Source organism: Pollachius pollachius (assembly GCF_949987615.1).
Source record: "Pollachius pollachius genome assembly, chromosome: 2".
Taxonomy (NCBI): Eukaryota; Metazoa; Chordata; class Actinopteri; order Gadiformes; family Gadidae; genus Pollachius; species Pollachius pollachius.
In genome coordinates this window covers 51,476,809-51,492,429 of record NC_136935.1, presented here as the reverse complement: position 1 = coordinate 51,492,429, position 15,621 = coordinate 51,476,809, and the positions used below count along the sequence as shown (strand labels likewise).

Here is a 15,621-nt window from a genome sequence, read left to right as displayed (position 1 = left end):
TTTTATTGTTTCCGTCTCGCTGAATGACAACACACTGCATAGTGATATTATTATCTGCTCATCTTGATACAAAATGCAAACAAACACGATAGAAGATATGGTTATTGTTGGAGCTCCACAGGCACATACAGTAGTCTAGGTGGATGCATTGTAGCATGGCCAGATACAGTCTGTAAGCTCACATGACATCAGCAGGGGGTGTGTGTGCAACAACTTAGGTCACACACACACACAACTTGGTGGATCGTTAACCGGTACTAATTGGTCCACTCTTGTATGTGCCGAGACGTTAAGCAAAAACATACTGTTGAAACATTGTTCTGAAATGTACAATATTCCACATGGATTCCCTGTACTCGTAATAACCAACACGACACTGCAGAGCATTCCTTAAAGTTCCTGGAGGGGTTCAAATTAAAAATAGAAAATATTTTTTTCTAATCGTAAACTCATGATTCTGCTGGAAGAACAGTGTCTCAACAAATCTTAAACCCTCTCTAAACATCTCAAACTGCAGATCTGCTGATCCTCTTTCGTTGGGACACTAAAAGTTGATATTCTCTCCTCTTTCAACTTTAAACCAGATTATGGCAAAATAAACTAAACACAAACTCTGTATCGTTATAAACTCTAACCCTAGCTCTAGTAAACGGCTGAGTGGGTCGTTTCAAGTCACAAGCCTTTTTCCGATCTGAGATCAACTCCCCGACGGGCCACTAGTCGACCCAAAGCATCTGGTTCAATTAAAACTTGAATGTATACTTTTGAGTTCCTGCTTGTGCTAATGCTACTAAAGTAGCAGAACCCCACCTTCTCCTGGCCCGACCGAGAGTTCAAAGGTCGGCCGTGGGATGGTACTACTCTGATAAAGAAGATTCAGCTATTAAAGGCAGTAACGGCAAAGCTGGGGAAACTCTCCACTCCATCTCAACATACCATAGTCTAACATCATTGTATAACAACATTATAATAGATGGCTTCTATTCTTCAACCCTATTCTGTTTATACTAGTATATTATGTTCAAAACTTGATTAGTTCGAGACCGCTTATTGGCTCTTTCTAAACCCTGAATTTGTTCAAAGTAAAACCATTATATTTAAAAACACTATGTTAGTTTTTTTTTAAATGCTATCACCTGGGTGATGGGACCTTTTAATCTGCTTCAAGTTTGGCATCACGATCATAAATCTGTTAGCTTTATAGTTTCCTCTCCATGATCTCAAAGTCTGTGCACAACGAGCTATCGACAGCGAGGCCCCAGTGTGTCACAGTGTCAACTTCCTGTTGTCGTGAAATGTGTTAAGTACATCCTGACCAATCGAACACTCCAGTACCACCAGACCCAGGCCTCTTCCGCCAGTGGGAGTGCTGCCATAACCCTCCGATGCAGCAGGGGGCGCCCTCCTGTCAACAGAGGGGTGGTGGCCTCCCTCCTGGGCAGTGCGGTCTCTGATATGGGGACAGCGATGGAGGTCACCATCTAGGTCAGTTCATTGATATCGTAGCATCTGGATGCAGAGAGGCCGGGACAGGAACAGCAGAAGCCATTGTGCTGGTTATGTGTGGTGGGGGGGGGGGGGGGGGGGGCAGCCATTCAGACCGTCTTAGAGGGCCTGTTAGGACGTGGGTTTAAGTCTCCATGCGGTGGTCCCGAGGGGGTAGTGGGGGGGTTAGTCCTTGGATTACAGCAGGATCTTGACCCCTCCCTGAGGGGACTGGGGGCCCTGGGAGACCCCCCGTGGTGGAGCCGGTCCGAACTCTAACCGCTTCACCAGGCTGGAAGACATGACAATGCACATGAGGAGGAACGGAGCAGACGCACTCTACGGTTACCTCCAGCGCTCTGCCTCCGTTGTCCTTTACATCGCACAAATCCTATTCAGTGACAGGGAACTAAATACTACTGTATTGGCACCGTTGCGAAAGTGTAAAGGTGCTTGCACACCGCCGCGCGGCAACCGCCCTAATAACCCCCTCGCTGCCGGAGGGTCGAGCGCGGCGGTGTGAAGGGCCAGGCGTTTCGAAAGCGGCTGCTGTTGCTGCTGCTGCCGCCGGGAGGCTGCTGCTGCCGAAAGTTTCAACACGGGGAAAGCTGAGCGGTAGGGAAAAAATCTGTGCGCGTTCACGTGGGCGGCAACCGCTTCCTGGTTTTCAGCCGCTTTTGTAACCGCCTCCCCTCTGCCGCCCTTCCCGCATCGAAATGAACGGAGGCGGCGAGTTGCCGCGCGGCGGTGTGAAAGCAGCTTAACACTTGCTGGAGTAAATCTCACACAGTATTCTAGCGACAAGACAACATACATTTATTTTAAATGTCTCATTACAAAACACAAAATTACGATTATCAATAATCATTATCGAACGCAGAACGTGTGGCCTTCTACAGTTTCCGACTCCCAGCTCACCAAAGTGACGTCCAACCCTAGTTTATACTAAACAGTGACGTCAAACTAAATATAGAAATGGTTTTATCCTTTATACATAACTAAATTATGCATTTTAGACTAACATAAACCTTGTAAATAATAAAAAACATTACCAATTATGAGTGTTTTATAACATACTTATCATTAATCTACCAGGCAACAAAGCACCTTCTACGTCTGGATGGCTGATGTATACACGTGTGGGCATGCGTGCGTGCGTGCTTGCGTGTCAGTGTGTACCTGTCGTACTGGGGGGGAGGACTCATGGTGCTGGCTAGGGGGTCGGCGGCCCCGTCCACAGCAGAGAGGGCCCCGGGGGAGAGGGGCCCGGCCAGGAGCAGAGCCCGGCTGCTGTTGGTGTCGTACACAAAGTCCCGGCACGACGCCAGCTTGGACTCCAGGTTCTGACGGGAGGAAGGGGACAAAGTGATCAGCGCCGGTCAGGACACAGCCCGAGTGTCTGGAGTAGCAGCCTGTGACTCTGTAAGACATCTTTACAAAGGCCACCCAGTTCATTACAACGTGTTTGACGTCTGACCTGCTCATTTATTTGAATTGATTCAAGAGCAGAGGGATTCAGAGTCTAGGTGAAACCAGCGCTTGGAGATTTGTCATGAATATGAACATGGAGGCAAAGAAGAAATCATATCAATGTGCCCTGACTGACACACACACACACACACACACACACACACACACACACACACACACACACTCGCCTCCATTTGTGAGAAATGATTTGCTTTGTTCTAAAATAACCTCCCCAACAGAGTTAAATATATACAAGTTATTTTGGAGGCCAAGATTCAAATATCAGGCTATTTATTTTCAGCCTGTAAAGAAATCCAACAAGGGGTCATTTCCCCAAATGTTGCATTACATGGTTTTGTGTGTTGTACTGTACAGTCATATTAATAACAGCCAAATTACTCACCCCCACTTTCCTCAGAAGTTCCCCCACAATATTGAGGGCAGATATTCTGGCCGACGTCGTCAGTGGTGTTCCGGCCAGACTGTCGCCTACAAATGTACAATTGGGAGCATTATTATGGAACGTATTATTACACAAAAGAAACCCAATAATAGTATCAGTAGATATGATTTCATCATGAACAATGAAATAACCCCCATACCCCTCGTACACATTTATTGTATGTTGTACGTCTTGGCACTTAATGTACGCACTTTATTGCATGTTGTCCATCAGCATTTTAGGGCATCTTATCCTAGCTATCTCTGTTGTGTACGGGGAATGGGTTAACCTAGTGATGGTTAGTGCTTGGCACTTGGTTCTATGAACATCCTTACTGTACCGACAATGATATATTGTTGTTTCTCCTTCTTCTGACAAATGTACTCATTGTAAGTGGCTTAGGATAAAAGCGTCTGCTAAACGCCCTGAATGTTAATGTAAATGTAAAGGTATGGGTAAAGGTAATGGGTAATTGGTAAAGATAATGGGTAAAGGTAATGGGTAAAGGTAACGGGTAAAGGTAACGGGTAAAGATAACGGGTAAAGGTAAGGTAACAGGTAAAGGTAACGGGTAAACGGTAACGGGTAAAGCTAACGGGTAAAGCTAACGGGTAAAGGCAATGGGTAAAGCTAACGGGTAAAGGTAAGGTAACAGGTAAAGGTAACGGGTAAAGCTAACGGGTAAAGGTAACGGGTAAAGCTAACGGGTAAAGGTAACGGGTAAAGGTAACGGGTAAAGGTAACGGGTAAAGGTAACGGGTAAAGGTAACGGGTAAAGTGAGGAGGAAGGAACAGAGGCCGCTCCCACCTCTGCGGAGGCTGGAGGCGGGCGTGGCGAAGGGCGCCGGGGGTTTGGAGGGCGCGGCCGGGCTGCAGGGGGCGGGCCTCTGGAGGTCCATCTTCTCACAGTCCAGCGCCGAGCTGCCCAGCGGCCGGGGGTCCTTCTGCTGCACCGCCAGCTCCTGTCGGAGGTCTGATGACACACGGACACAATGTTTGTCCTCATTAGTCTCTTATGTCATCAATGTTTCTGTCTGTCTGCCCCAGGGCTCCCTTGTAAAAGAGATTTCAATATCTCAATGGGACTTCACCTGGTTAAAGAAAGGAAAAATAAAAGAAAAAAAGACAACGTGGTCGTTTAGGCTCCGAGCTCGGGACATTAATGGGGGGATATAATGCTTTTTTGACTTCTCCCTTTGCTTTAGACTGTAATATGAAGTATTGATACATGTTTTACGTCTGCTAAGCTAGAGAAATCTCAGAGAACGCCCCTCAATAAGAGCGTGAAACGGCTCGTCTGCGCTCAAACTAGTGGGCGGTGCTGAGGTGCTGAGGTCCCGCCTCCCGGCTACCCGCAATATTTACAACTTTTCGGGGGTGTGAATTTGCAATGCGTTCGACCAATCGCAACAGAGTGGGCCCACTGACCAATCACAGCAGACGGGGCTACTCGGGAGGAGGGCCTTAAAGCGACATGACACAAATCAAAACATTTTTGAAAGACGCTGAAAATGGTTTTGCAGAAATGAACAGTGAGAATAATAAGGTGTATTTCGGACACACAAGCATGTAGCCCTATTCTAGTAGTACCCTCAAATGCAATTATTAACCCTAAAAAAGCATGATACGTAATCTTTAATGTCAGGCTTCTTTCAGACACAGGCCAGGAACGACACAGCAGTTTTGTCCGTATAATCTGATGTTATTGATGCAGACAGTCGTTAGATTTGTCGTTAGGTTGCAGTCTGGCTGTTTTTAGTTCAGAGAAACCGACTGAAGTCAAGCTGACAGCTTGTGTGCACAAACGTGCAGGGATGCTTTTTGCAATGTGATACCGATTCATTCTGCCGAGTTTCAGAATCTAAGACCATACCAAAGAGCCCTGGTGAAGGCCCGTAGGAGGAGAAGATATAGGCCTGCTGTATATACATAAGTAATTATATATCTCTGAATCAATAGTCGGGTATTGGTCTCACTATCCCAGAAATCACATTTAATAGGGACTGAAATAAACACGCTTTGTCGGTTGGGAACAGTGCAGTGATCAGCAGTTCTTCAAGCTGTGAAAAAAAAAACGGGACGAAAAGAGTGCAGTGTGGCACGTGAGACCGTACTGCTGGCCTCGTCCTTCAGCCTCTAACAGGTTATATAGTGTGTTGGTGTGACTACCTCTGGCCTCTAACAGGTTATATAGTGTGTTGGTGTGACTACCTCTGGCCTCTAACAGGTTATATAGTGTGTTGGTGTGACTACCTCTGGCCTCTAACAGGTTATATAGTGTGTTGGTGTGACTACCTCTGGCCTCTAACAGGTTATATAGTGTGTTGGTGTGACTACCTCTGGCCTCTAACAGGTTATATAGTGTGTTGGTGTGACTACCTCTGGCCTCTAACAGGTTAGATAGTGTGTTGGTGTGACTCTACCTCTGGCCTCTAGCAGGTTAGATAGTGTGCTGGGTTGTGCCTCTACCTCTGGCCTCTAGCAGGTTAGATAGTGTGTTGGTGTGACACTACCTCTGGCCTCTAACAGGTTATATAGTGTGTTGGTGTGACTACCTCTGGCCTCTAACAGGTTATATAGTGTGTTGGTGTGACTACCTCTGGCCTCTAACAGGTTATATAGTGTGTTGGTGTGACTACCTCTGGCCTCTAACAGGTTATATAGTGTGTTGGTGTGACTACCTCTGGCCTCTAACAGGTTATATAGTGTGTTGGTGTGACTACCTCTGGCCTCTAACAGGTTATATAGTGTGTTGGTGTGACTACCTCTGGCCTCTAACAGGTTATATAGTGTGTTGGTGTGACTACCTCTGGCCTCTAACAGGTTAGATAGTGTGTTGGTGTGACTCTACCTCTGGCCTCTAGCAGGTTAGATAGTGTGCTGGGTTGTGCCTCTACCTCTGGCCTCTAGCAGGTTAGATAGTGTGTTGGTGTGACTCTACCTCTGGCCTCTAGCAGGTTAGATAGTGTGCTGGGTTGTGCCTCTACCTCTGGCCTCTAGCAGGTTAGATAGTGTGTTGGTGTGACACTACCTCTGGCCTCTAACAGGTTAGATAGTGTGTTGGTGTGACTCTACCTCTGGCCTCTAACAGGTTATATAGTGTGTTGGTGTGCCTCTACCTCTAACAGGTTAGATAGTGTGTTGGTGTGACTCTGGCCTCTAACAGGTTAGATAGCGTGTTGGATTGTGCCTCTACCTCTGGCCTCGTCCTTCAGCCTCTGCACCGACTCCAACAGCGTCTCCTTCTCGTCCAGCTCGCTCTCCAGGAAGGCGTTGCGCTCGATGACCTGGTTCATCCTCTGCTCAAAGTCCTCCAGGGACATGATGGTGGCCCTGAGAGGAGACACAGCAGGAACAACGTTTTATCAGACGGTATCCCAGGAGGACGGATTATCTGCATGTTCAGTCTGAACCCCCACCTCTTCGCCCGCTCCAGGTCGTCGTTGGACTGCTCCAGCTCTCTGATGTACTTCTGGAGGTGGTCTCTCGCCGCTGTGGTCTGGGCCAGGTCGCCTTCCAACGTCGAGATCTGTCTGAACGCTTCGGCGTGCTGGATGTCGTACTTCTCCTGAAACCACAGAGACAACAATGGTTAATGGTAAATGGACTGCCTTTATTCTGCGCTTTTCTAACCAGTGGCCACTCAAAGCGCTTTACGTTATTGCCTCACATTCACTCAGCCATGCGAGGTGACAGCCAGCTCGTCGGGAGCAGGCAGGGTGAGCTGTCTTGCTCAGGGACACCTCGACAAGAGGAGCTGGGGATCGAACTAGCAACCTTCCAGTTACCAGCCCCCTCACTCTACCTCCTGTGCCTAATTCCGCCCCCAACAATACGATCAAGATAAACATGCTCCATTTCCCAAACAGCGGGGACATTAATATTATTATCAGGAGGCCCTACTGCCTGTGTTTGTACATCTCCGTATTAAAGCGGTTATTTAGGATTCTGTAGTCGTTAAGCGAGACAAACTAGCCCTTGAGACGTCTCCACTGTCCGTGAGCGATGAAGAGCAGATTTATGTATTGAATAATTAACTAGTCATCCCTTTCATCGATGTTCCTTCCCTGTGGACGTCTGAATCAAAATAGCAGTCAGCTGCTTCATAGAGGCAGAAGATCGCCCGGAAATGATCTGTAAATAGACTTTAGAGCTCAGTGTTTACAACGTGTTTACGGCATGTGTGTCTGTACGTGTAGGTGTGTGTACGTGTGTGTACGCGTGTGTTTGTGTGTGTAAAAAGGGCCCAGGGAGAACGCCATCGTACCCTAATGTTGTCCAGCTCCATTCTGAGCCGGCTGTTGTCTGAAAGCAGCTCTTTGTTGCGCGCCTCGCAGTGCTTCAGCTCCGTCTCCAGCTCTGCCTCGTAGTCTCGGCTCATCTGCTGGAACTCCTGCAGCTCCTCGTGGGCCTCGTCGGCCCTGGGGGGGGGAGCAGTGAGGTTAGATAGGGAACCAGTTCACCCTGAAACAGGGCTGCTGCTGTCAGGCAGCTGTCAAAGGGCACAGTGACACCCAGAACCGGTTCATAGAGTTAGTTTAACTCGTCACTTGAGATAAGTTAAGATAAGTAGACTACCGAGAGATTCTTCACCACTGATGGACTACTGAGTTAGTTTAACTCATCACCGTAGACCAGACTACGAGTACACTTCGCTTTGCATCAGCACACACCCTCAGACCACCTAAGACCAAGATCCGCACCGTGGGCGATCGGGTTGCCTCCGCTGCTGTCCCCAGACTATGGAACGCCCCCCCTGACCGCCTGAATGCCCCAAACTACAGCTGTTTTTTTTAAAAAAACTTAAGACTTATCTTTTTAAAAAAGCCTTTTGCTAATTTCCCTTTTACTGTTTATGTTTTATATGTTTTAACAACCCCTTTTATTTTATTTTTTCTCTCTCTTAAACTCTGCAGCACTTTGAGATTTCTGAATGTAAATTGCTCTACAAATTAAATATATTATTATTACTACATCCAGAACCGGTTCATAGAGTTAGTTTAACTCATTACTCGAGATAAGTTAAGATAAGTAGACTACCGAGAGATTCTTCACCACTGATGGACTACTGAGCAGATTAGGAGTTAGTTTAACTCATCCCCGTAGACCAGACTACGAGAACATTCAGAACAGGTTTATAGAGTTAGTTTAACTTGTCACCTCAGACAGACTGCCATCCTAGGCCCGAGAGATTCTCCACAACTGATGGACCACTAAGCATATTACAGTTAGTTTATTAACAGGGATGGTAATGGTCATTATATATTATCTCACACATACACACACAGTTATCAGAACAAACGAGTGTCCTCAGTTGAGGTGTCACCTTTGCTGGTGTCCCTCCGCCTGGCTCTTCCAGAAGTGGAGCTCTTCTTCCAGGGAGGAGAAGCTCTTCGCTGAGGGCTCTCCCATGACCGCCGGCTGCTGGATCCACGATGGACTGAAGCCACCTCAGAGATGACATAGAAGAGGGACAAATAAAGAAATGCCCACTTTTATAAGCTTCTTCAGGGCCACACCTACTCTGTCATGTCGCAAACTAAGAAGGTCTGTGAATCAAACAGCAGTAGTACCTTCAAGTAGGGGTTGCTTCGTGGCAGTAGAGTGGAAGCACTGAGGAGCTTCTGGATGAGCTACCCGAGGCTAGCTCTTAGCCGGCTAAGCTAACGACTTGAACAAAGCTGAGGCGAATTTAGGGCCAACACCATCTGAATCGAGCTTTCGGGATTAGGTTACTGTGATCCGAGTAACCGTATCTTCTTTAAAAGCAAACGTGGAAAAGCTTTATGAAAACAAAGGCTCGGTCGCCCAGCTAACAAAAGTCTTATTATGCTAGCAGCTCATCAACCAAATCTAAACTCTACTTCGTTCAGAGGATCCCATTGGTCGACGTGGATGACGTCACGCGAAGGGCGTCCAACCAGGTTTGTTCCCTTGTAACGGATCCACGCCCTCTTATCGGCCAGTACTTTTGAGGTTCAGTTTGAATGCTGCTTTGAATGTGTGACAGGTGTCCACTTTGCAATGCGTTCATTACCTGGCCTTAAAGGCCTTATAGATATATTATCAAATCAGGTTATGAACTGATTTAGAGCAGGAAATACATGCATTCTTTGTAGTCTTATTGTAGTATGTCGTTTTATTGAAAGTTTAAAAAAAGTACATTCCAACTATAAGAAAATTTAAAAAGAATTCTCATCTCGAAAAAATATGTAACAGATTATTTAAAACAGCTTGCGGAATAGACCCAGTAACAATCACACATGTTTTGAACAACTACTGTTTCAGAGTAATGCAATACAAAATAGAATATGCACACACTTCAGTAATGAGTATTCATTCCTTACACACTTGTTACAGCAATCTCAAAGTGCATCTCCATAAGGCATTAAGATGGCATCCAGAATACACATGCATTACACAAGGACACGTGTTTCTATGTATCCTTATGATGTTGTACATCATAGTGACATGTCAGAGGGTAAAGTGTTGAAAGGGTTTGTTTAATATTTAGATAAATACTTTATGGCTTTTGACATGCAATTTGACTTGTATATTAGAATATAGCATATTCATCCATATATAGCTACTGGATTTACAATGGTAATAATACTGTTTGATTGACTGCATTTTGATTGTGGGTTTTAGAGACATTATATTAATTATGATATCTCTTTGCTGCCTCTTTATTGCCTTGACTTATCATGCATCATTTGTTGTTTTAGTACAGGAGATAACAACTAGTAGCTCTGTGACAGAATAACACTTCTAGGTCTGACTCCTAAAACGTTTTTATAACTTAATACTAAACAATGTGTTATATCAGTGCTCCTAAGATTCACAGTAAATAAACCAAAGGCTAAATAAATATTACTAATAGTAAATAAATATTTGCTCTAAAACAAATCAACTTAAATAAAATGCTATTTCTACATCATGTTATTCATGTACTAACTTCAGGAGTAAAGGCCTGCACCAGAATTAACAAACCATTCTAAAATAAGAGGTAACAAAGGTGCAACTAACGGGTGAAATATGATCAGTGCATTGAAGAGAACATGACCAACAAATTGGACCAAACATTCTACGGAAGACCAACATTATTATTATTATCGTTTCACCGTCTAGCCCTTCAGTTGGATGATCCCTCGCTCTTCTTTGTTTCTTGACATGACTTCTTGCTGTCCACCACGTCGGTCTTGACCTGGCCCCTGGTCCTTAGCAGACACATGGTGTCAAAGCCCATCTCTCCGTTCTCCTGCAACAGCTCCAGGACCTGGCGGAGGAACAAGCTGCTTATTCTGCAGATTAAAATAGCCTTTTCCTTCATCATTTAGCATTCGTTATATAAAATGTGATCTCTCAAATCGGATTTGATATTCATGTCTAAAGTCTGATGGCAGACCAGCTCAAATCTGGGTTTCACCTTCGTTCGCTTCTGAGCAGGTAAATGGTAAATCGGCAAGCATAAATTCAGCAACAGAAGTAAACTGTTAAAACATGTGTGTAAAGGTTTCAAATCAACAACTCGACGACTGGCCCCCAGAGTTCTGTTATAGCAACTGGATTAAAGACCCGGCCGCTTGTAGCTCAGGCGGTAGAGCAGGTTAACTTTTAACCGAAAGATTGCTAGTTTGATCTCCTGCTTGATCACCTAGCCGAGTGTTGAGGTTCCCCTGAGCAAGGCACCTCATCCTGACCGCTGCTGACGCTCCCTATACGCAGAGTGCGTAGGGTACCTATGTAAGTACCTGGGGGGGCACCAAAAATTTTAAAAAAATAAAAAAGAAATTACATTATTGAATTACAAAAATATATTAATGAGTTATGAAGAGGCCCACCGTTGTTTTTTCTTAATATAATCACCCCCCCCCCCCGCGCTCGCAAGTCCTGTCCAGAGCACAATTTAATGCCGAGTCGCCTAGGGCACCGAAACGGCCCGCGCCGGCCCCTGGGTGAACGTAACACATGATAGTGTGTCAGGGGACTCACCTGCAGACACTTAAAGGACTTGAGCTTGCTGAGGTTTTCCTTCAGGAACAGCAGGTAGATGCTCAGGTCGTTGTAGCGGGGAGTGACCAGGCCCAGCGTCCCGAAGCCGGGCAGCAGCTCGTAGGGTTTGAGGAACCCGGAGCTCTGGCGCGCCGGGCCCAGGGCGGCGTAGACTACCAGCGGGGCGAGGAGCACGTACACCGCCAGGTTGGTGTAGCTGAGGAGCCGGAAGATTCCGACCGCCACCAGCTTGCACTGCACCGCCTCGGGGACCACGCTGTCGTTCTTCAGCACGCCGGTGCGCAGGTCGCAGGCGAACTCGTCGGTGAGGGTGGCCAGCGTGATGTAGTAGCCCAGATAGGTGCAGGCCAGGGCCAGGATGAGAAAGGTCAGGCCCCGGCAGGCCAGGTACTTCAGCACCAGGTCGTGGGAGAAGCGCTTGGTCTTCAGGTACTGCTCCACCAGCGGGTATTTGAGGCAGCCCTCGGCCAGGTCCGGAGCGCTCCTGAGAGGGGATCATGGGGTCGGTTGGTTCTTGTCTGATCTTTGATCACCAAATAGGACGTTTGTTTTACTTTATTGTAATGCTTCTTATCATGTTACCTTGTTCAGAGTTCACCTAGACTCTGCATAGCCCCCCCCCCCCCCCCCCCCCCCCCCCCCCCCCCCTTACCCCAACCCCTCTTACACACTTATTGTACGTTGTACGTCCTGGCACTTAAAAGTAGTACCTAGCATTGTGTAGCATCTTCTCCTAGCTATCTCTGTTGTATACGGAGAATGGGTTAACCTAGCGATGGTTAGTGCTTGGCACTTGGTTCTATGACTATTCTTACTGTACCCATAGAGATATATTGTTGTTTCTCCTTCTTTTAACAAGTGTACTTATTGTTAGTCTATTGGATAAAAGCGTCTGCTAAACACCCTGAATGCATAAGTCACTATTGTGTTACCCTTCTCCGTCTCCAGACGTGTCCTTGCTCTCCAGCGCCGCCAGGTTCTTGGCCAGCTTGATGGCCTGGTTGTAGAAGCGGTCGAGCTCCTCCATGATGAAGTTTAGGTCGGAGGAGAGGTGAGGCTCTGCGGTGAAGCGCCAGATCAGGGCTGGGATGGACATGAGGGTGGCCAGCAGCAGCAGGATGTACGGGAAGAACTGAGGGGACACACGGTTGGGTTTGAGGAAGAATCCAACACAGGTTTGAAGACACAAAAAATGTAATAATAATAATAATATAAAATATATAATATAATAAAATAACATCTAATCAGCTTATCAACGGCAAAAAGATGTTGAATAAAAAGACCGTCAAACATAACACAAAGCCTCTGGCAAATGGTAACATTTTACTTTTAGATTTAATCTTTCAATTATACTTGGATTTCTGTCCATCAGAAAAGTCAGCAGATTCTGTATTAATTTATTTTATTTCCTTAAAAACTTTATCAACAAATTCTTCTATTCTCTTCTTTTATTCCTTTAAAACAAAATAACTGTCCAAAGTAGCCTGAACGTGACTTTTGTGCTTGACTTTCCTATACTGCTCTCCCCCTTTTCTGCTAAACTCTTACAACCACCATCCCTACATAGTCCGTCTAGCAGTGCTCACAAGATTCAACATTAATGAGCGTTATGCATAGTTGATGGGGGCCCACAGGGTACCTTGTGGAGCCACAGTGGGGAGCTCTGAGGCTGCTGCTGTAAGGCCGCCCAGCAGAAGTTATCCACGTAGAAGGCCTGTCGCCAGGAGAAGTTGGTGGGAGCGAAACAGCTGATCTGCGTTCCTGTAGGCCAAGAGGAGGGGACATGTGATGTTAGGTGCTACGGGGGAATAACTCAGTCTGCAGAGCGTCGTAATGCAGTCGGATGACCTTAGAGTGGAAGAAGGTGCCCTTTCTTTCACATTGAACCTTTCTTATTTAAAATCGGGTTCATTACCGACTAGTAAATGTAGTTAACTTTATTGACTCAATTATGTAGAAACTAAAACTGCATTTTAAGGATTTTTATACTTTTTAACTTGTATGTTGGAGGAGTGAGGCAGGTTTAAAGGACACCCTACGCTGCTGGTTTAAGTCAGCAACATGATGCTATTTATAAATCATTTTAATTGAACCCATAAAAGTTTGCCTTGCACACATGTGAACCCTTTCTTCGGTCCCTCTGTCGGCCCTCATCAAGTTCAGAACTGGGCTGCTGCGGTTCAGGGGTATCCACAGAATCTGCCCCAACACACATTGCATCCCTCATAGTAATGCCTTGTTGTGCCCGCTCTCTCTTTGTTGCGCACTAATGAAGGGCTTTTGGGCCCTCCACTGTGTGGAAGTAATGCACAAGCCTCTCTCCATGCTTGGTGCCACTCAGGAGAATCACAGATGGACCTACAGGGGTTCAGGCTGACTGGCTCTGAAACTTTCACAGAATTGCTTTCTCTTGACTAGGTTATTCTTCCTCTTTTACTCTGCTTGCTTTATTGTGTTTTAGTCATTCATACCACGCTTATCATTATTACTGAATCTATTCTATTTGTATTTGTATCTGGTGGTCCTTTCTCTTGTTTGTATGTCTTGGTAAAGCACTTTGTAACTTAGTGAGTACATTAATAATAGAAGCTCCAGCTCCATATGGCCTCTAGAGCAATCACCACCTTTTAAGTGCATGAGAGGCCTCAGCTCTTCCAGGAATACCTTCTCCATAATTCGAACTATGCTTGCTTGTTTATTGACGTCTCTCTTGACAGAAAGCCCTGTCTCTTGAGCACTAACAGTTTATTGAGTGAATAAAATAACACAAATAAACCCTTGCTTTCTATTCTATCATGCACTCAGATTTAACGTTTCTCCCATTTCAGTTTTCAAATCTCTTGTTTTTTCCGACCTTAATCTTTTTACTGAGTGGATCATTTTGGATGAAAATAGCTATCAAAGTGTGTAAATGTTATTCAAATATAGTTATTGAGAGTCGAGGAGGGCGGTGCCTCTGGGATAGCGGGCTATGGGTGCAAGTCCAATAACGTAAGGCAACAACAATGGCACGTAAGGCAACAACAATAGAGGATACAGGCTGGGTGCATGGAGGATTACGAGAATAATGACTGTTATTATACTACTATTTTCTTATTGTGCCCCATTCAGGTTGTCTATAGTTATTTTGAGTCATAAAGCGCCACTGAGAACGCCGGAAGGGAGGAGTCAAGCGCGCCTCCCCTCCAGCCCCGCAGCCTATCGCCCCTACGGCCTCTTAAACAAGTCGACTTTATTCATAGTATTCAACCTGCCGGTGGGGCTCAAATAAAGACGTGTCTGAACGCAAACGAAGGAACCCCTGCAAAGGCATGTAGGTTTGATTTCATTACCGTTAAGACGACATTGTAATGCATGCATAGTTTAGGAGGATATTGCAGATGGGGTTCAGAGATAAACGTGTTTGTGCTCAACTCACCCACTGATACTTCTTGCGCGAAAGCCAAGGAGATGAGGAACAAAGGAAGCCCCACGGCCAGACAGCTCACTATCTTGTCCACGGCCAGCTCCAGCCGCAGTCCCTTGTACTTTGACTCAGTGGGGTCTTTGAGTAGAAAGTCGGAGAAGACGTATTCTGTGGCTACGTGGGCTATCGCCATTGGGACTGGAACAAAGGCAACTAATCACTAATTGAAGTATCAATATCCGGCGCTATAACAACCAGTGTGTATCTGTTCCCAGGCACTTCTTCAATGGTGGTTCAATTTCCGTTAGTTTATTAATGTCGTCTGTTATTCATTGAACCACTCATCCCGTGACCGTTACTGTACCCTGAATAAGAAGCGTCGGGGTAACGGGGCGCGGTGCGGTGTTATGTGTCGGTCCGCCGCTAGGGAGCGCTGTTCTGCCTCTACACGCACCTGCTGCTGCGGGGGTACGGGGTTTTCTGTCCGCTCGGTCCGCCGCTAGGGGGCACAAAAATATATAATAATTCCTTTATTCGCTTTAATCCAACATTTAATGAACGAATCGAGGACTATTTTGAAGGCATCACAACGTCCAATGACGAATTATAAAAAAACATTTGTAACTTAAGGAATTATATTTAAAAATATGTTTTAACATTACATTTACAACCATAAACCGGTAGGTCGGTTATAACATAGTGTGTTTGGATTACGGCTCAAGCCAGGGCTCACATTTAAATCATAACGGATGCATTTGAATAATAATGATGAAATATATAACTAAAACGGGACCCCATAAGTGCA

The 15,621-nt window shown here is 45.8% G+C and overlaps 2 protein-coding genes across 4 annotated transcripts; both read right to left on the bottom strand.

The window, feature by feature from the left end:
* Positions 1-14: 14 nt before the first annotated feature.
* On the bottom strand, positions 15-9,234 carry nde1 (nudE neurodevelopment protein 1). 3 transcript variants are annotated; one of them, XM_079730957.1, is made up of 9 exons: positions 8,971-9,234; positions 8,724-8,847; positions 7,665-7,818; positions 6,817-6,965; positions 6,594-6,730; positions 4,206-4,370; positions 3,359-3,444; positions 2,665-2,828; positions 15-1,777 (listed from the first exon to the last, which is right to left on the bottom strand). In XM_079730957.1, exons 2-9 carry the CDS (start codon positions 8,807-8,809, stop codon positions 1,684-1,686), a joined length of 1,035 nt encoding a protein of 344 aa, XP_079587083.1. In that variant the 5' UTR covers positions 8,810-8,847; positions 8,971-9,234; the 3' UTR covers positions 15-1,683. The 3 variants fall into 3 exon arrangements, with proteins under 3 accessions (XP_079587083.1, XP_079587085.1, XP_079587084.1); XM_079730959.1 differs by having other exon boundaries at positions 2,674-2,828; XM_079730958.1 differs by having other exon boundaries at positions 8,724-8,837.
* A 1,295-nt stretch (positions 9,235-10,529) lies between these two features.
* Positions 10,530-15,009, bottom strand: LOC307071480 (pannexin-1-like; the record flags this gene model as incomplete). Its single annotated transcript, XM_079730466.1, has 5 exons — positions 10,530-10,673; positions 11,390-11,894; positions 12,343-12,542; positions 13,050-13,171; positions 14,829-15,009. 5 exons carry the CDS (start codon positions 15,007-15,009, stop codon positions 10,530-10,532), a joined length of 1,152 nt encoding a protein of 383 aa, XP_079586592.1.
* Between the last annotated feature and the right edge of the window lie 612 nt (positions 15,010-15,621).

Coding starts and splice junctions, on each gene's coding strand:
- nde1 (XM_079730957.1), bottom strand. CDS start 8,809: ATGGGAGAGCCCTCAGCGAAGAGCTTCTCCTCCCTGGAAGAAGAGCTC. Junction 6,966..7,664: donor TGGAGCTGGACAACATTAGG/GTACGATGGCGT, acceptor CTGTGGTTTCAG/GAGAAGTACGACATCCAGCA. Junction 1,778..2,664: donor CCTCCCCCCCAGTACGACAG/GTACACACTGAC, acceptor CATGTCTTCCAG/CCTGGTGAAGCGGTTAGAGT.